Source organism: Pteropus vampyrus, unplaced genomic scaffold (genome assembly GCF_000151845.1).
Source record: "Pteropus vampyrus isolate Shadow unplaced genomic scaffold, Pvam_2.0 Scaffold360, whole genome shotgun sequence".
NCBI classification, from domain to species: Eukaryota; Metazoa; Chordata; class Mammalia; order Chiroptera; family Pteropodidae; genus Pteropus; species Pteropus vampyrus.
Window position 1 is genome coordinate 673,718 of NW_011889141.1, and position 19,725 is coordinate 693,442.

General features: G+C 41.0%; 2 protein-coding genes and 1 long non-coding RNA gene across 3 annotated transcripts in view; 2 read left to right on the plus strand and 1 right to left on the minus strand.

The window, feature by feature from the left end:
• Window positions 1-11,446, plus strand: part of PATL1 (PAT1 homolog 1, processing body mRNA decay factor) — a 26,658-nt gene extending 15,212 nt beyond the window's left edge. Inside the window, exons 13-19 of the mRNA XM_011379462.2 lie at window positions 874-933; window positions 2,181-2,329; window positions 3,486-3,645; window positions 7,092-7,247; window positions 9,137-9,228; window positions 9,323-9,472; window positions 9,793-11,446. Coding sequence (XP_011377764.1) covers window positions 874-933; window positions 2,181-2,329; window positions 3,486-3,645; window positions 7,092-7,247; window positions 9,137-9,228; window positions 9,323-9,472; window positions 9,793-9,814 — 789 coding nt within the window. The 3' untranslated portion in view covers window positions 9,815-11,446. The remainder of the gene's footprint in view (window positions 1-873; window positions 934-2,180; window positions 2,330-3,485; window positions 3,646-7,091; window positions 7,248-9,136; window positions 9,229-9,322; window positions 9,473-9,792) is intronic.
• Window positions 11,447-11,566: 120 nt separating this feature from the next.
• LOC111731297 lies at window positions 11,567-15,225 on the minus strand. Its single transcript, XR_002777063.1, has 2 exons — window positions 14,372-15,225; window positions 11,567-11,763 (listed from the first exon to the last, which is right to left on the minus strand). It is a non-coding gene; the product is annotated as an uncharacterized LOC111731297 (long non-coding RNA).
• A 2,479-nt stretch (window positions 15,226-17,704) lies between these two features.
• OSBP (oxysterol binding protein) overlaps window positions 17,705-19,725 on the plus strand; it is a 30,286-nt gene continuing 28,265 nt past the window's right edge. The window contains exon 1 of the mRNA XM_011379489.2: window positions 17,705-18,291. Coding sequence (XP_011377791.1) covers window positions 17,930-18,291 — 362 coding nt within the window. The 5' untranslated portion in view covers window positions 17,705-17,929. The remainder of the gene's footprint in view (window positions 18,292-19,725) is intronic.

Consider the following 19,725-nt stretch of genomic DNA (forward strand, 5'->3'; position numbering starts at 1 on the left):
TAGTTGTCTCTAAAATAAGGGAGAAACACCTCAGATTTTTATTTGTTATTTCACAAAAAATGGAAAAGAATAGATTTTGATGAGATTGCTTTATTAATACATGGGTTTTTTAAGGAAATTGTTAAACTGTGAGTAAAGACTAGAGAATATAAAGATCTCTGAAAGCCACCTGTCTACATTGCTAAGTTTTTATTCATTGGGAATTTTTTGTCCTTACAGTGCAGTTTGAGGGCTCTTTGGGAAAGCTTACTGTCTCTAGTGTGAATAATCCCCGGAAAATGATTGATGCTGTTGTGACATCTCGGAGTGAGGATGATGTAAGTGTCAGAAGAATTGTGCATTTAAGAACTTCTGGGTCATCACTCCTTTTTTCGGGGTCATTGTGGAATGGAATCAAGCATGATGGAGTTGTTTGTAGTCCAGCCTAACCTGGAGCTTTTGACCTTGCGATTCGTGGCATTCTGCTTATCTTCAGATGAGCTGAGGTACTAATACTTCCACCTCTAAGGCAGCCAGGCAGGACCTGGGGTGGCAGGAGCCTTTCAACTGGGTAACTGGCTGCAAATAGCATCGACTGTTTACTTCAGCAAAATTACCATTTTCTATGTGTTTTAAGATTTTTGTATGATATCTTCATCTTCTACTACATTATCTCATTGCCTTTTGCTTGTCTCTGAATTAAGTTTGATGGTTTGTGTTGGGTTTATTTAATCAGCTCTAGGACCTTGTCCATATTAGTGTTGTTTTTAGATTATAACTTTCAGAGTCAAGAGTCTCAAAATATTGTCACAAATGGAAGTACATATGCACAAGTAGAAACTTATTTTTAACACAACTAAAGAGTTCACATTGAATAGTCTTGTCTTTTTTTAGGAGACAAAAGAAAAACAGGTTCGGGACAAGAGACGAAAAACCCTTGTCATAATTGAGAATGTAAGTCTTAGAATTTGTTGCTATAGTTAGTTTCAAATAAAGAACTGTCAAATGTGTGTGCTCACAGAAGTGGAAAAGCGGCTGTCAGTCAGTGCTCCCTGACTAGAATTAACGGACTTGGTCTTGTTAACTGTCCCTTGCATGCCAGGTCACACTAGTACGGACTGGCCTGTGTTTCACCTGCGGCCTCATGAAAAGAGCACTGCAATCATGGCTAGAAGTACTGGAGTTTTGTCCAAGACAAACAAAAACTTATAGACAACAGCATGGTGGTCACCAGAAGGAAGGCTGGGAGTGGGAGAGGTAGAAGGTAAAGAGGGTCAACTACATGGTGACAGAAGGAGCTGTGACTTTGGGTGGGTGACCATACATGCATTATACAGATGATATAGGATTGTATACTTGAAACCTATGTATTTTTATCACTCCAATAAATTTAATAAAAATAAGTATTGGGGTTTTGTTTAGGTCACAACTGAATGCTTTGGGGCAGGTCACTTTTCTAAGAAAAATGAGAATAAAAATGACACTTGTGAATTAATTTAATCAATTAAGTCAGGTCACCCATATTTATTGGCCACTCCCTGGGTGCTGAGTGCTAAGAAAAAAAAGGGCGGGGGGGTGGTTAATGTACAAGCAGTTACTTTATACAGTAAATACCATGTTGCAAGGCCATAGAGCATAGCAGTTAAGAGCTCAGACCGTGGAACCAGGCTACAAATCATGTCTTTTTCATTTCTAACTGAATCTATGACTTGAGGCAAATTACTTAACTTTTCTGTGCTGTCCTCAATTTCTTCTGTAAAAATGGAGATAACAGTCTCCTCCTCACTGGGTTGTGGTGAGTATTCAGTGAATGAGTATGTACATACCAAGGTCCCTGGAACAATGCCTGGCACCCAGCAGTAAAATTATTACCATTTTTATAAATGTAAGGCATAACCTGGAGCAGTGATACAGATGGTATATAACACAATGCTGCTTTGGCTGCTGGAAATTTTAGAAAGTGTGTAATCATTTCACTATCATTACCTTCTGGATTAGAGGTCAAGGAGGGACAAAGAACATTGTTTGAAGAATTTTTTTCACTCTGTTCTGAATTTGAAGGAACACCTTTTTTCTCTCAGCCTCATTACAGTGAGTTTTCACCCTTTAGTCTTTATCGGGTAGTCCTGAACTATGAAGTTGTTTCTCTAATACTCTGACCCTGACCGAGCTCACTGTGACCTGCTTTGTGTCTCACGTAGACCTACAGTTTGCTCCTCGATGTGGAGGACTATGAAAGGCGTTATCTACTAAGTCTGGAAGAAGAGAGACCTGCCCTGACAGATGAAAGAAAGCACAAAATTTGTAGCATGTATGACAACTTAAGGGGGAAATTGCCTGGTCAGGAGAGGTAAGAATTGTGCACTTACAGGAAAATGTGAGATTAGCTGGACTCCTTACTCTGATAAACTGAGCTTTACACGTTTTAGACAGATATCCTTCCTTACCACCTCAGTAAGCTCCAAGTCTGTCCTATTGGCCTAATAACTCAAATGCCACTTTATATAAAACATTTCATAGTACTTCCCAGCCAGGGAAAAAAAATCTCTTTATCCTGAATTCATTTAATCAAATACCAGTCAGTATCTACTAGGGAGATACAGTGGAGGGCATTATCTAGTTTTCTGTTGTTGAGCCTACAGATTGTAATACCTGGTTTATGCTTGCTAGCACGCTCAACCTTGTAATCTTTATGTATTCCTCTTTCCTACTAAGCTGAAAAGTATAAACATTTAAACTTCCTTGGGATTTCCATAGAATACTCATACACTGTGGCAACCAATCAGTCTTCCAGTGGAGGCTAAGCGCCTTAATATATCTTTTTTTCTGTATTGTTATCATCTTTCTCCCACCTCGTATCTGGAACAGAATCTTGCTAATGGTAAATTTTGTATAAATCCCAAATATTTATTTGATGAATGCAAGTCTCTTGATAACTCGCTTCCTCTTTGCCCATTCAAGAGAATTGATGATTTCCTCTGAGCCAGGGCATACACAAAATAGAACATAAGAAATGTGTGTAATTGAAGTATATTCATTATGTGGAAAAGCATTCACAGGAAGTTGGAAAAAGTGAAATAAAACCCCATGAATTCTGTGGGCCCATTTTTTTTATGGAAGATAAAATACACAATATATATACAGCAAAATTTTCTTAAATGCTAACACAGATTATGAATATTTTTATTTCTCTTTTGCTTATGTATTTCAGATTTGCTATATTAACCATGTTGTTTGTATAGTTACTTTAAAGTTAAAGGAAATTAATGCATATAGTTTGACCAAGTTTTTTAACATAGAATTTTTTACATGATTTTCTGCATTTGTGAAACTTGAAAAATTTGTATTTTTTTAGTTGCGAGTTGGAGAAATAATTCTCACTGTTTTGTAGTACAGATAATAGAGTAAAAATGAATGAGATATATTCATTCAGTAACATGTAAGAGGGAAAAAAGAGGCAGGGTTTACATTGTCTTTGCTGACCTAAGCATTTTCTTCCCCTGCAGGCCAAGCGACGACCACTTTGTACAGATCATGTGTATCCGAAAAGGAAAGAGAATGGTCGCCCGTATTCTTCCTTTCCTCTCCACAGAGCAAGCAGCCGACATCCTCATGATAACAGCCAGGAACCTCCCTTTCCTTATCAAGAAGGACGCACAGGATGAGGTGATCCCCATATGGAGCGTCTTTCTTTTGAGTCTCCATAGTTAATAAGATTGCTAGAATCCAAATTTCTTTTCCTCCCCTCTTCTGTTGTTTTGTCTAATCTTTGGCAGTATGATTTGATTATTTAAAGCAAAACTTTTTATTACTCCAGGCCTATATTTTTCATCCCATCTTTCGTCCAACGGACCATGTTCCTAAACATGAAGAAAGCAATAATTCCGTCTTATTTGACGTAGTTGTAAAGCTGAGATCTGTATCCAGATTACTTGGGAAGCAAATAATTCAGCCCTTACCCCTAGACATGCTGAATGAGAATTTACAGAGGAAAGATCAGGGCTTCTGTATCTTTAACAAGGTCCTCAGTCGAATCCAATGTGTACTGTTTGCAAACTTATGGTCTTGGTTACTTTGTTGGCTATAAAGCATCACTCACTGGGTTGTTGGCAGTAGCTTAACATTCACCTGTGTACTTAGTTGAATGGCATCCTGCCCACAGGAATCGAGCCAGTGCTTTTAAATAACTTTATGGTGATCTAAACTAGGCTGGAATTTGAAACATGATTATAAAGTTTACAAGTTAACTCTTGGTAACAGTTGCTCTCTGCTTATCCCTGTCATAACACTTGAAAGAATAGCAACATTTATAATGGTCTCAGAAGTTCATAGCAAGAAATTTATAAGAGTAGCATTAAGGGTGAGATTCAGAAAAATAGAATTTATGAGAATGAATCTGATAGAGTAGACTGCAGCTGAGCAATAACCACGTGGTAATAGTCCCCAAGAAACACATGATCCCGAGCTACCTTATCAGTGGTATGACATGGAAGAGTTGAAAATCATTCCTTCTGAAATAATAAGCTGAAAAAATTCCTTCTTGAAATTTTAGCATCTGCATAAGACATGAACACGGAAGTTAGGTCTCATCATTGGAAAAAGTGAAATAAGATGAGACAAGTACTTTTTAAAAATATTTCAAGAATGAAAAATAGGTTGGAGGTTAAGGATTTGAGGTTTAGCCTAGAAAATAGAAGACTAAAAATAACAGCTGCCTTACAGCATATATATTGTAGGCCAAGAGGCAGGTACTCACTCATAATCTCAGAACTCACCAGTGGAAACAAGTTGGAGAGAGCTTTATTCACTCAGCAAATATTTATTAAGCAGTTCTGTGTACCAGGCAGCTTTCAGTTCTAGAAATACGGCACCTAGTTCTAAGTGCTAGAAGCTGGGAATCCAAAGATGCCTGCCTTAGTGGAGCTTACCTGCTAGTGAGGAAAATGTGGTTAAATATAGAGGCTAAGTTTGTATCTACATGCATTGAGTAGTAAACCACATTTCTAAAGACCATTTCCTTGATGTAATAGGTAGTTCTAGGCCTGAGGCATAACATGTACAAGATAATCATGGAATACCTTATGCCAGAAAGCAGAGAAGCTAAAAGATGACTCGGGTCCTCTGTAGAAGATTCACAGATCTACTTGAAGGGGCTTTTGTTGGTAAAAGGGATTATTTGCATCTTTAAAAAAATTACAGCAGTGGATTGAAATATATTAAATATATTTAATGAGTTTATAATGTTTCCAAAAATATGTTAATCATCTTTGGAGATTGCTAGGCCATCAACTCATTCTGAAAACCGGAAAGTAAAGGAAAAGAATCGCGCATTTATTCTGCCATTCTGTTACCATCTAATATCATGGTAACTAGAGGGTTGATGATAGGAAGTTCTTTATAAAAGAATTTCGGCTACTGCAAAAGTGTAATTGCAAAAATATGATAAAATTAGGAAATCACTATTTCACAGCTCCCACTGAAAAAGCAGTCAGTCTGGACAGCGATCATTACTAGTGCTAAAAGCATTAGGGAAAAGCTGGATGGGGAACTTTACAGTAGTTGGAGCAGGCTAACAACCCCTGAGCCAGCTAACAACCCCTGCACCACTAAGGAGTGCGGCAGACACCGTGCATCCCGATGTGATGCAGTGGAAAGCACGCAGCGCTGTCTGGGAAGCTTTCCTGCCCCTGCCCTCTGTCACCCTTCCACCAACTCCCGCCTCCAGTTGAACTTGTATCTAATCAAACTTCTGATTCTATCATTTTTATGGGGGAAAAAAGAGGATAAGGGAACCTGTTAAATGACACCACAGAGGTGCAATTAACCAGATCCAAACTATGGAACAAATGGCCCAGTTTCTTCAAATAAATGATCTGAGTAAAGGAGATGGACAAAGACAAAGGACCCGTTAACAGATTTTAAAAGCCTTACCAGCCAAGTACAATTAATGTGTGGATCTTATTTGAATCGTAATAGACACTTTTGAGACAATTGGAGAAATCTGAGTTTGGAGTAGATCTTAGATGATGATAAGGAATGATAATATGAGAGGTTTTATTAGAGGTACAAGGTGTAAGGTGTGATAGATAATAAGAGGTTTTATTAGAGGTACAAAGTGAAGTGTTTGTGGATGAAAAGATATGATACAGAAGGAACATAGATTTAATACGATTAGCAAAACAGTGACTTAATTGTTGAGGTTGAGTGATGGGTACATGATGGACTTCATTATACTGTTCTTTATACATTTGTGTATGTTTAAGAATGCTTTAATTGTTAAAGCTTTGTTTATTTAAAGTAGTAGATCACAAAAAGTAGTTGACTCTTCATCCTTGGATGCTAAAGTAAAACCAACCTTCACTTTTTATACCATGGGCAATGAGTGCTGGACGCACTTTTGATTTCCTTTCCTGTATTGTTATAACCTCATTATACTGGTAGCTCTGTATTTTAACTTTCCAGTCTGGGCCTTACGGCAGAAAGAAATGAATGACCGGCAGGCTAGAATCGAACAGCATGGATTCTGGTTCTAGCTCCTAGCTTTGTAACTGAACACTGAGCTTCTGATCACTTAGGAGCTTTTCTGATGAGCTATAAAATTGGTTAATCATTGTTCCATTTCCTCACTGAGCTTTTATAAAGATAAAGCAAGATAGAATTAAGTCTGAAAATACTTCTCAGTAATTCTGTGGTACTCAGAATTTACGTGTCTTAAAGTGCTTCTCACACTATGTTGAAATTGCCAATTTACTCATCTTCCCCACTGTATTTTAGATCCCTGAGGGTCTGTCCTTTTAACTTTTGTTTTTAGTCTACAATGCCTGGCACATCATAGGCATTTATATATTCGTGGGATAAATTAAAATACTGATCTTTTATCATGAATCTTGTGTATTTGAGAAGTGATTTTATACCCTCGATTCACAAGTCATGATATTTCCTATGCAAGTTGACTTGAAAAAGTTCCCAGTAGGTCCATTGTTACCACTCTAGCAGCATCTCCTAGACTTAAGTGTCAGCCCCGTTTTGTTAAATCTCGCCTCAGGCTGTTGACTGTACAGCTGACCATCATGGTTGCCAGGATCTAATACTTTTATTTACTTTTTGTGTAGGTGCTGCCATGCTTATTGAGTCCCTTCTCTCTCCTCCTCTATCATCTTCCATCAGTGACTGTCACCAGCCTTCTGCAACAGCTGATGAACCTACCTCAGAGTGCAGCTGCACCAGCCCCCGCCAACCCTCACCTCACTGCTGTGCTCCAGAGCCAGGTGGTCTTGCCCTTTTATGGCCCTGGACTTTGCAAGGCTTCTAATTTGAGTTGTAGATAAAAGTAATGGCTGCCGTGGCTATGGAAACTTGTAAATAGGTTTCTTTCAGTCAGGAGTTACAGTAAGCTCCTAGTGGCAGAGGCTAGAAATAACAGTGGTTTCAACAAAGTAGAATTGTAGGTATCTCGTGTGGAATAGATCTGGTACAGCAGCTTCGCAGCATTGTCAGGGATGCAGGCTCCTGCGGTTTGCCTTCTCTGCCATCCTTAGCAGTGGCTGACGTGCTCGTGACCTCTAAGGGTCCGTGATGGTTGTAGAATTCAAGACCCCACTTTGCATCAGAGAGGTGCTCGTGGAAGGCCAAAAGGTGTGGATTAGCTGTCTGCCTTATTTGGACCTTTTCCAGGTGTTCAAAGCAACAACCGCTTAATCTCAATGGCCAGGTCTTAGTCACATGCCACACGCCACACATAACTGCAGGGAAGGCTGGAAAACATCTTTAATTCACAGCATTGTCACCACAAGTAAATTCAGAGTTCCAATAGGAGGAGGAAGCATATTGGGTGGCTAAGTAGGGGTCTCTGTTATAAGACTAAATAGTAGAACATCCCATTTCATCGATTTCATTTACATCAAGGTAAAGAACCGGAGACTCACAGGGGAAACATAATACAGAAGAAGCAACATGAGCTTTTAGACAACATGTTTTCATTCCTTGCTTGCCGCTTTCTAAGTTTTTGACCCTGAACAGATTATTTCACTTTGTTGAGCCACGGTGTCCTGATCTATAAAGTGGAGGTGAAGATGTTGATTTCACAGTTTTCCTGTTACTTAGATGAGAGAATAGCTGTGAACAGTCCATTATAATGCCGGGTCCGCAGAGGGCACTCATTAAGGGCCGTCTGTTACAGGAGAGGGAAAAGGTAGTCTCTCTCATCTGAAAACCTGCTGAAGCATGGCTCCGAAGGGCAGTGCCTCAGCAGATGAGAGAGGTGACAGTGCCTCAGGGGACTTAAGATAGGGGTACCGGATTGATCAGTTATGTGCCTTTCATGTGATTTGGTCTCCTGGTATTAATTTTGATAAAGGCAGTAGAATATCTTGAGGTCAACAAGACTATATAGGACTGTGTTTTTCTGACGTGAAGGGAACTTGTGCGGAGAGGCAAGGTAATCCTCTATGAGTGGAACTCGGGAAGGTGGGATGGAATCCCAGAACACCCCGCCTTCTCTTTGTGACCCATTATAACTGGCTCAGACATTAACCCAGTACGTCTGATACCTGTTTGTCTTTTCATTCTATGCCCCTTTAGACTGCATGTTTCCTGCTTGTACTACCCGGTAAATGAAACAAATCTAATAAAACAAATCTTTATACATTTTAATTGCTAAAGCATGTTGCCAAATTTTGATAATCCTAGATATAGTGAATATATCTGTTTATCCTTCCTCTTTTTTTTTATTTTTTAGATTCTTAGTAACATCCTGTCTAAGCTTTTACATTTGCAGAGAGGTGTATCCTTTTTTAAGGAAATGTCCTCTCTGTATCCTGACCATTTCAGTTACTTTTCTTTGTACATTTTCCCACGGGTCTTAACACCTTTTTTCTTAATTCAAAATACCTTACTGTATTTAATGGGTTTTTTTTTTTTCTGCGAACTTTAATTTTCTCTATCAAAGTTTGTCCTCATTTAACTTTTTTAAATCCATTTCTGTTCTCGTAAATAGGAGAAAAGCTCACAACCGTCTTGTCTTTGCCCAGTGTCACAGAAAAGCATGCAGTGGGATCATTTGGGTGTAGTGCCGATCCCCCTTGAACAGAGATCCCCTCGGCAGTATGGGGGGGGATGAGGCAGTGTTGAGTGTGACTCCCTCTGTCCCCTCTTGCAGTTTGGCCTGTCACTGCTCCTCGTTGTCCTGAGCCGCGGGGAAGACCTGCAGAGTTCAGATCCCGCTACAGAAACAACGGAAAACAACCAGTGGTCAGTCTGGGCTGTATTTCTTCTTTTGTTTTAAGTTCTGTTAGTAAATTTTCATTCTTATTTTCACCTCGTTATTATCGGTTTCCTCTGTCAGGACGGAGGTGATGTTCATGGCAACCCGAGAACTTCTGCGGATTCCCCAGGTGGCCCTGGCCAAGCCAGTCTCTATCCCCACGAACCTAGTATCCCTCTTTTCTCGCTATGTTGACCGGCAGAAACTGAACTTGCTGGAGACAAAACTGCAGTAAGTTTGCAACAAGAGCGTTCCACATCTCACTACTGTTGGCACTTTAGAGGTTGTGATGAGGCGGTTGGGGGGCATAAAACTGAATTTGGTGGAAGAGATTAAAGACTTCTATCAAATATATGAGTGTCTACTAGATAGAAAACACTGTACTGGGTCCAGCGGCACCCTCCTGGTTGACTGAATGCTAAGGGTAGCGATGTCTTAGGTGTTATGTTGTGAGAATTCTTACAAGGATGTAATTTTGATGCAAAAGATTGCCTCTGGTTTAACTCATTTATACAAACAAGTTTCCTTTCTCTCTTTCTTTATACCTGTAGGCTAGTTCAGGGGATACGATAAAAGATCTGCAAATGTGTCCTGTACCTCCTTTTGACTGTCACCTGCACTGCTGCCATCACCAATGGAGTGTTTTTAATGAGGGAGGGAAGGTAGCTTATTCCCCAAAGCATCCTGTGGGACCGATTCCTGTTCACAGGGGTCGTCTCTAATTGCCAGGAGTCTCCCCACTGCTCTGTGACGTTTGGCTGGGTGGTGCTTCTGCTGGTTTCTTCTTACCTTCTATGTTACAATTCTGCATGTCCTGTTTTTACTCAATTCTTCTCAATTTTGCATTTTCTTTGCCCTAGAGACACAAATATAATCTCTCCCTTTATCCCACCACCACTACTCCAGTTCAGAGTAGAGCGTAGCCTGCCCGAGGATTCCTTCCCTCATACTATTGAAGTCTTTTTTCATTGCCCCATATTAATAAGACTATAGGAGAGCCAATTAAGTAGAAATTAATATATATATGCACACATACCCCCCCTACATATGTTTATGTGGTCTCCAGAGGATCCTTAAAAATGAGTTTTAGATCGAGAAACATAAGGTTGACACATCCCCCCTCTAAACACAAACCAGCTGATGTAGTTTTAATCTGTTTCTAGTCCATCTTGTAATTAATTTGGTGGCTACTATTTCTTTCAGTATAAACACAGGGTATGCAGCACATTTAAGAAAATCAGAGCTCTTAATTGGCTGATGCCCGGCTCTAAGCCGAGAAGTCCCTTTTCTCCTTTCTACCTGAATTTCCTTTGTTTCTTTCCACCTCAGTGGAAACAGCACACAGTTAAACCTTTTTCCCGCTACAACTACAGTGGACTTGAGTCTGCCCCTCAAGTGCATGGAAGATTGCTCAAAAAGGTTCTGACTTAGAGCCTGCTTCCACGGTGTAGCTTTTGTCTTCCCAAGACTGCTTCAGTAAGCCATGCCTTTACTCTTTCGTCCCGTTTCTATTTGGTATCAAGAGTAGAAACCTCCAAATGTAACCATGGAAGCTGTTTGGCTTGCTTGCTTTTCAGTCTCCTCCACATCATGGGCAGAACGCTGGCCTTGCTACTTCATCTCACCCAAGTCCCGTCCCAGGAGCCAGGGGCCTGGGTGTGAATCCTAGCAGGGACAGCCATGACCCTTTTCAGTTATCCCTCTCCCATGCAGCACTCAGCCAGGATGAGAGGGTTTGACCCCTAGTGATTACAGCCATCAAGAAAATTAAATCTGAATTCATTTTACATGACTGTCCTGATATACTTCTTGCTGTTTCACCTTTGCGAATGTAGTTGGGGGGCAGGTTATGATATTTAAAGAGAATAAATGTTTTGCACATACACGTATTGTACAACAGTAAAGTCCTCCGTTATAACCAGCTGTCCTTGTTCTTCATCTCCATTTCTTTCCACTCTGTAGCCCCAGGCTCTACCAGCTGTTCCCCAGTGACATTGCCTAGCTTCCCTCTGCCATTATCTACTGACTGTTCCCACCATGCGCCTTTCCTGCCTTTCCACCTCATAACCGATCGAGTGAATACTTGATTACTATTTCTTCCTTTCTGTGCTTTATCTTTTTTTGTTTGGTTCTAATAAAAATTAAAAGTTTCTAAATTTACATTTTTATAGGGTATTGTAAATAAAAACAAATTGTATACTTGAAAAGTGTGTCTGCATTTCTCCTTGTTACTTCTGAACATGATTTTTAATGTGTTTCAAGCATGTTTAGATAGACTGGCAAACCCCTTGGTGTTGGGGATTGGTAAAGATATTTACCTATATGTGTGTTTACTTTTTTAATTTTGTTGTAAGGGAGGCAGATAAAGATCTTTTGTTTACATGGTAACTTTCCTTTAAAAACCTATACGCTTTCAGTTCCCCTCCCATTTTAACTGCAGAATGGAATTGACACACTTCAGTTCATCTTTCCAGCCATCTCTCTTGAGGCACATGTGACTTTTTTAAGAGACTTCACGTAGCCTAGGGTTGAGGAGATGAGGGAAAGTTGGTAATTCTTCATAGTAAATGTGTTACTTATTTCGGACTTGAGTATCATACTTCCTCTAAATGTCCAAGATAAAAGATTCAGCACTCTCCCCCTTTCTCTGCTATCATGGTTGACCCTTTTCCTCACCAAGACTTTCAGGATCAAGCAATTCCTGGTCCAGAAACAAAAGCAGAATCGTCCCATTCCCTGATGGATTTGGTTGAAAATGTAATAAAATCAGTTTCAGTTCCCAAGAGGAGAAGGAGACACTAGAGGAGAACCAAGGTGGTTCTGTAAGGAATGACACATGAGAGGGCACACAGGTTCATGCTGTAGCAAGATCACTAGCATCTTCCCATACCAGGCTGAAAACGTCTCCAGTATCTTGACAGCTGGACATGTTTTACTGAGAAAATGGTTTTTCTCTTTCTATGATTCTGCATTAGTTGATTGAATCAGTAGCATGTGAGACCTTTTGTTTGAAAAAAAGGATTCAGCGAACAAGTAGAGAAAGGCAGAGAAAAAAAGCGGGGAGAGAGAGGATTTAACATTACCAGGTGCCTACTCACACGAAGCTTATTTTTTCCTGATGAGTGGTCAGACTCCTTGAGGTTAAATAGCTTGCTTAAGGTGACACTGCTAGTGAAAAGTAGAGCAGGGGACTCGTGAGACATTCTTATTGCTGCGAAGGGGTAAAAGATGTGTTCTCACCTCTTACATGCAAGAATGTATGTCTCACTATTAGATAGCTCCGCGTGGTTGGGGAGGAACTGGTGGGGGCTGCCCATGCATTCGCAGAAGCCCAGAATCAGAATGTCAGCAGTGAAGAAAACGAGATCCTGTTGGCCCACGTGCAAGAGGGCTGAAGCTCTGAGAGGACAGCGACTTGCTGAAGGCCCCGGGGCTGGTTAGTGGTAAGGCTGAGAAAGATGCTCAAGTTAGCATTCCCCGCTGCTCTCGATCACAATTTCCCACCACAGTTGGAGAAAAAAACCAGTCCTAGTCCAGAAAATGGTGATAGTATGTTTCTTGTGAGAAAGACTGCAATTAAGTATTTCTACCTTACAAATATAATAGTTTACAATAACTACCAACTGATTTTGAGTCACGGTTGTATGCACAAGATATTGTTTGTTCTGAGTGCTTAAAAAGTCACATTTAAGATACTTGAGTAACCAATGAGAGTGATATTAACCTCCCTGCTAATGTTATGTCAAAAATAATCAAATTAGGTGATGCGCTAAAAATTTACAACAGTATGGCACAGTTAAAAACTGACATCAATGTATGTAATCTTATATATGAGAAGACCCTGACAAGTAATAGATAACAGATTTATGAATAATCTTTGCAAATTAAAATGCAAATAATATTAAGAAGTTCACTTCCAGAAGTAGAAAAAAATTTTTTTACTTATCAAATTAAAATCTTTAGAAATAATGCTAGGGGGAATTTGGGGCTGCCACCCACACATGAATACTATGAAAAGTATTCATAGTCTTCGTAATTAGTTTGGCTTTAGAAATCTAAGGAAAAATTCCAAAGTAATGATACTTATCACAGCATTATTAGTGATAGAAGTAACCTCAATGTTCAACAACACAATAACGGTTAAGTAAATGATAACCCATTTGGATTATCCAATCGTGGACAATTAGGCAGAACATTTAATCATGGAAAGTGTTTATGATGCAGTATGGGAGAGAATAAAGTATGCTTTGAATCCAAAGTTTTTTGTTGTTTTTTTTATTGTTTTTTTTTTTAAGAAAATGCATATATGCTGGCATGAATATCCAGATCTTTGGGTTTTGGTATTTTTCAAATTTTATATAGAGAGTGCATTGCTTATTCTTGGAAGAAATATTTTTAAAAACTAATTGTTTTTTGAAAATTTGAGTTACATGAGAAAGTAAGAATATAAGGTTAAGCATAAAATAGATTCTGTACATGTATATGACTTAATCTGTTTGGAGGGGGAAAAAAGGAACAAGAATGCAATCATGGCTGACCAAATAGCCGTGGTTGCCTTTAAGGGGAGCGGTTGTGGAGGATTTTGTATATAGGTGATTGTTCCTGCTTATTCCACATTTTTCAATTTGTCTTCAATGAGCATGTGTTGCTGTTATAACCAAAAGGGGGATTAGTTTCTAAAAACTAAAAATCGTCCTCTATTTCTAGTGAGAAAATAAGTTCTAACAGGGCAAAAATGTGTGATCTAGTTGTGCTTGACTTCAGAGCCAATGCATTTGACTTTTGTAACAGAAGAATATACTAGGGGTCTGAATAAGTCATGTGAAAGCAAGGCAATTATCCTGAGAGATGTGGTCAGGTGTTCCATTATTGAACATTTAAGATATACCAATTGAGGGATCAAAGAACCACTTTGATAAGTCCAACCTATATCTCCCAGTAAACTTCCACATTTACATGAAATTGCGTTTTTTCCAAACTGACTTGCATCAAGATGGATCCAGCTCCATATCCAGAAAGATCTGCTTTGACCTAAGTGTCAGCCAGCTAGTTTTCACTCAACTTGCCCTGTCAGTCATTATTAGGAAGACCAAGTCAGGCCCCAATCTGTTAGAACTGGATGCCACCTACCATTTACTTTTGGAGGGCAATGAAGTCCACTGTGTAAGAAGTAGACCTAAGGAGGCTGAAGGCACATTATACTTTTCTTCATCCAACTATGTTTAAAGATACTGTAATCCTGCAGAAATTAATATGTGGGTTTTTAGGAAACAAGTCTTTAACCTGAGGAATCAGTATCTTAAAATCACTGAATACCATTGTTTTGACCTTTTCTCCTTACTGCAGCAGAGGCACAGTTGTGAGTAGATCGCAGGTCTCCTAACAGTCTGAGTTTGGCTTTTTATTTTGCAAATGTTGCACATAAGACTGTTTCAAGGAGCTTGTTGTTTATTATTCAGTGTGACTTGCCAAGCTCCCCAACTTAGCCAAGTTCATTCTTCAAGGTAATATTAACCTAAATCAGACCTGGGAGCTGGGAAATACCTATGAGGGAGCTAGGTAATCAGTGATGTGTGTACTTTGCCAGTCGTAGATAGAATATTTTAAATCGTTTAGATTTTGTACCAATCTAAAGAACCAGAGATAAGTCTGCATATGTTACAAAGAGAAAGTATCACTAGTTCCACTCCCAGAATAACCACTGCTAACAGTTTAGTGTATTGTCCTCCAAGTAATTTTTGTATCCATATGCATACAGTTAGAATTATATTTTTACTTTTTTTTCTCAATACATCATGGAATGAGATTGGGATAAAGATGTAGGAAACTGGTTATTTTTCTATTATGTTGAACGATGGATTAATGGGTGTTAGTTTTACTATTGTGCTTCATAACTTTCAGACATGCATTCTGTGTACGTTACAAGCTAAATTGTGTCCCTCAGTTTAGCCCCCAGTACTTCAGAATGTGACTGTATTTGGAGATAGGACTTGTAAAGAGGAATTAAAATGAGGTCATGTGGGTGGGCTCTAATCCAATATGATTGGTGTCCTTAGAAGAAGAGAGTAGGACATGGGCACTGAAAGGAGACCATGTGAAGACAGAAGGGAGACAACAGCCGTCTAAAAGTCAAGGACAGAGATCTTAGGAGGAGCCAGCCCTGCCAAGACCTGGTCTCAGACATCTAACCTCTAGAATTGTAAGAAAAAATTTTCCATTGTTGAAGCCACCCCATCTGTGATGTTATGGCAGCCCTGGCAAACTAATAAGTATAGGTGTCAAAATATTTCATTAGAATTTTTTAAATTTTTTTAAAATTCATAAGATAGAAGAATATATGTCAAATTGTTTACAATGGTCACTCATAAACATTTCTCCAAATTGTAAAGATGTTTTCCTTCCTATCCATTATACCAATATTACACTGAACAAATGTAATAACTGCCTAATACCATCTAATACCACTCAATTTCAAATGTCCTCGATTATCCCCAAAATGTTTAAAAAGCTGGTTATATTTTTTTTCCAGAACCAGAACCCAATCAAGCATTTGGTTGTCTTTTAATATATATATATTTTTAATTTAGAATGATCACCCCTTGACCTTTTTTTAGGACATCCATTGTCCTTAATCTTTGTGTCTCACCTTTTGTAAAACTGGTTGTCTTATAGCGTGCCTCATGTTCTTATCTGATTGTTTCCTTGTGGGTGTCTAACTGGTTCATCTAGGCCCTATAAATGGGAGGTTAGATCTAAAGGCTTGATTGGATCCAGGTTGAGTATTTTTGGCAAAAAGAAAAACTTCATTATGCAATGCTGTATACGACATGCTGCAGCATACCAGGAACATCATAAAAATTTGGTTGTCCCAGGATTAATGATGCTAAGTTGGATTAAGGTGGAGACAGTCAGATTTCTCCATTACATCAGTATGTGTTTCTCCTTTCTGATTGACAAGTAATCTGAGGGGTGTATTTGGCAACACAACTCACATTTGTGTAGCTGTTTATGGTATATCAAATATGTTCAAACACATGTTTAAACATTTAATCACAACAGCAGCATCCCTGTAAGGTTTTATTTTTATTTAACATAAGTGAAAACTGAATCTTGGAGTGCTTAAATAAATGACTTTCCCTAATACATCGAGACAGTAAGTAGCAAAGGCAGGACTGAGGCATAAAGGGGTTCACTTTAGCGCAGCTGAAAAAAAAATTAATCCCGAATGGCCTACATCTGCAGATTTTCAAAGTGTATTCTCTCTCTTGAATTGAATAAATATTTCTCTCCTGTTAAAAACATTTTCTAAAAAGGACATTTTTCTTTCTCGATACCGGAAAGCACAGTGCCAAGGAAAAGCAATTTGCTTTACAGTGTCTAACAGCTTTTTCTATTTTCTGGCTAAACCAGCAAAATGTAACAGGTTCCCCCAAAGTCCGTTTTAACAGTTTACATCTGTTAAATGAGTTTCTGAATGTTACTTTCACAAATGGGTAAACAAAGTCAATTTACCAAAAATAACTATTTTCTCTGCAAAGTTATGCGTACCACATGTGTGCTAATAACAAAACCAACCAGGGCATTCAGGTGTTATGGGACAGAATTAAGAGAAGTATATGACGGTCTAGAATCAGGAGATGAAGGGTGTGGTGCAATGATGAGCGAAGCAGAGAAAGGAATTAGGAGGATCTTGAGTCCAGGAGGGAACTAGGGAAGCTATTTCTGGGCTCCCCAGACATCTGGGTCTCCAACTCGGAGCCGGCTGCAGGAAGGGAGCTCTAGAAGGAAAAGACTCAGACAGGGCCTGACGGCTGAGAGTCACTCTTCCTAACAAGAAACTATGGAGGTCTTGGCTCACAATGAGGGACTCCGACACTGTACTTACATCAAATACGCTTTTGAAAAAACTCGCTTTTTATCTCCCACCAACTTCCCAAAGCCAGAAGCAGACGGGCACGCCCCCCAGGCGCTCATACCAGATTTTATTGGCTGACCGGGCATGCCTCTCTCAATTCCGGAAACAATTATCTCCAATCATCGCCCTGTCTCTCCGCCGACATGTGAGTGATATCCATACCAACCAATAAGAAATGAAAGTGAGGACGACGAGACTCCGCCTCTTTTTCCTCAACTCTTTCGGTCAATGGTAGAAAAGGTTGAGCAGCTGATACCAACCACCAATCCGAAAGGGCAGAAGAGGGAGGCTGAGAAGAATGATGGGAGGGGGTGACGTGGCAGTGACGGCAGCATAAACTGAAATGAGTGGCAGAAACATTAGCCAATCGGCGATCAAATTGGCCGGGCACTCTGCATTCTCGAGTCTTCCCTGAGTGCCGGAGACTTGGAGAAAGAACCAATGAGCTTAACAGGAGTCTGATTGGCCTTCACTTAAACCAATCAACGGCGCTTCTGGCGGACGCGTCCCACCCCGGGTTCTCACTGGGCGGTATGGAATGACAGACCCCGAAGAAATGCCAATGTCTTAGGGGTCTTCCGCAAGTGACACTCAGCGGCACCAATCGACTTCCTTCTTCCCGGCGACCGAGCCCTCCTCCCCACGGCGGCCTGGCGGGGCGGGGACGCTGCGCGGCGGCGGCTGATGCGTTAGCCTTCTGGGGCTCTCCGGGCGGCGACGGCGGCTCTCGTAGGCAGTTCCGGCCCTGTATCTCCAGGCGGCGGCGGCGGCTCATGGCGGCGACGGAGCTGAGAGGAGTGGTGGGGCCGAGCCCGGCGGCCATTGCAGCTCCGGGAGGCGGTGGCACCGGTCCCCCCGTGGTGGGAGGCGGCGGCGGCCGCGGAGACTCGGGGCCAGGCTCCGGGTCGGCGCCGGGCACTGTGGCCGCGGCGGCTGCGGGAGGCCCGGGCCCTGGAGCCGGGGGAGTGGCGGCGACGGGCCCAGCCCCTGCGCCGCCGGCGGGGGGCTCTGGCGGCTCCGGCGCTGGGGGTTCGGGCTCGGCTCGAGAGGGCTGGCTCTTCAAATGGACCAATTATATCAAAGGCTATCAGCGGCGGTGGTTCGTGCTGAGCAACGGGCTCCTGAGCTACTACAGGTAACTGCTTCCGGGGCGCCGTCCCCCATCGCAGCCCACAGCCCCCGCGCCGTCACCCTCTCCAGTCGGCACCACAGCCAAGGTCGCCCCAGACCCCTTTTCGTTACCTGCGCGGATTGACAGCCCGCAACGCGAGCCCACCATCAGGAGGGTGAATGCCCCAGGTTTACCCCTCCACCTGGGTTACCCACCCTGATGCCATACCCCTCCCTTTGGTCTCTGGCCGTTACAGTTATTTGAAGACCATTTATTCTTTATGTTTTCAACAGCACATCGGTGCAGTGATTAGTTCTGCAGGGAAGGCGCTGCTGTAGGTGCCAAGGGGCACATAATAGTAGAGCAAAGCCCAGGCACCGCTTCCAAGGAACTTGTAGTCAAAGTCCCAAGGCTTAGCTGTCTGTGCCCGGTCTCCAGATTTCAAGGTTATTAGCAGTTCTTGATGTACCCGCTTTTGCTCTCTCTGCTCTGCATTCAGGCACAAGGACACCACGCACTAGGTGGCCTCTGTATCTGTCCCCTGTCTTATCTCTCCAAGACTTGCTTATGTTTTGGCTTTCTAGACAGCTGAGTTGGAGGAGATATACACACTCCAACGCTGCTTTTATTTTTGTTTGCCCCACCTCTTCCCCGTGGGAATGATTGATCAAACGTTCTTTCCTGTATTTCCAGGATCTCTGGTTCGGTCTGTTTGTTTTATTAAAAGAAGAATCCATGTTTTTTGTATGATTACTTCTTTTCAACCATGTGTGTTTTTGGAATGTTTAACATATTTATGGTGAGTCACAGTCTTGCCATAGCAATAACATGTTTTTGGCTACTCATGTTACTACAGATAGAGAGATTAAGATATCAGAGTTGGGGACAGGACATAAACATTTTCAGGGAGCTGGGCAGTTTGGATAGGTGTTTTAAGTGCAGTATTTCGTTAACTCCCAACAACCCTGGAAGTTAGGAGAATTTCTATCTTACTGATGAGGAAACAGACAGCTTGGGCCACGTTCCCAAGGTCTTGAGGAGTCAAGATTTGAAACATAGCCTAAAACCCAGATTCGTGTTACATGAATCCGATACAGAGACAATTATTTATCAATAGCAAGTAAGTTTTTAGATTGTGGTTACTCTGTTCATTTTATATGAAGTGTATAAAAGTCTCTTTTAAGAGACTTTGCTTAGTATATGTCATTTCCAATTGAAATCTTTTCATAAAGACCATCCTGTTTGGGATCCCAAACACTGTTGTTAAGAGCATTTCACTCTGTATTCCTTTTCCTCTGCCAGTAAGTCACTCTGCCTCCGGGAGAGTTAGGGTGATCAAATCTCTCTTCCATCAACTCCCTTGTATCGACTCTTAGAGGATTTTGAGGGGAAATCGACGGCGGGAATTGGCGGTTGTTTAAGTAGGTACAGTGGAAAATGCCATAGCGCATCCTCACT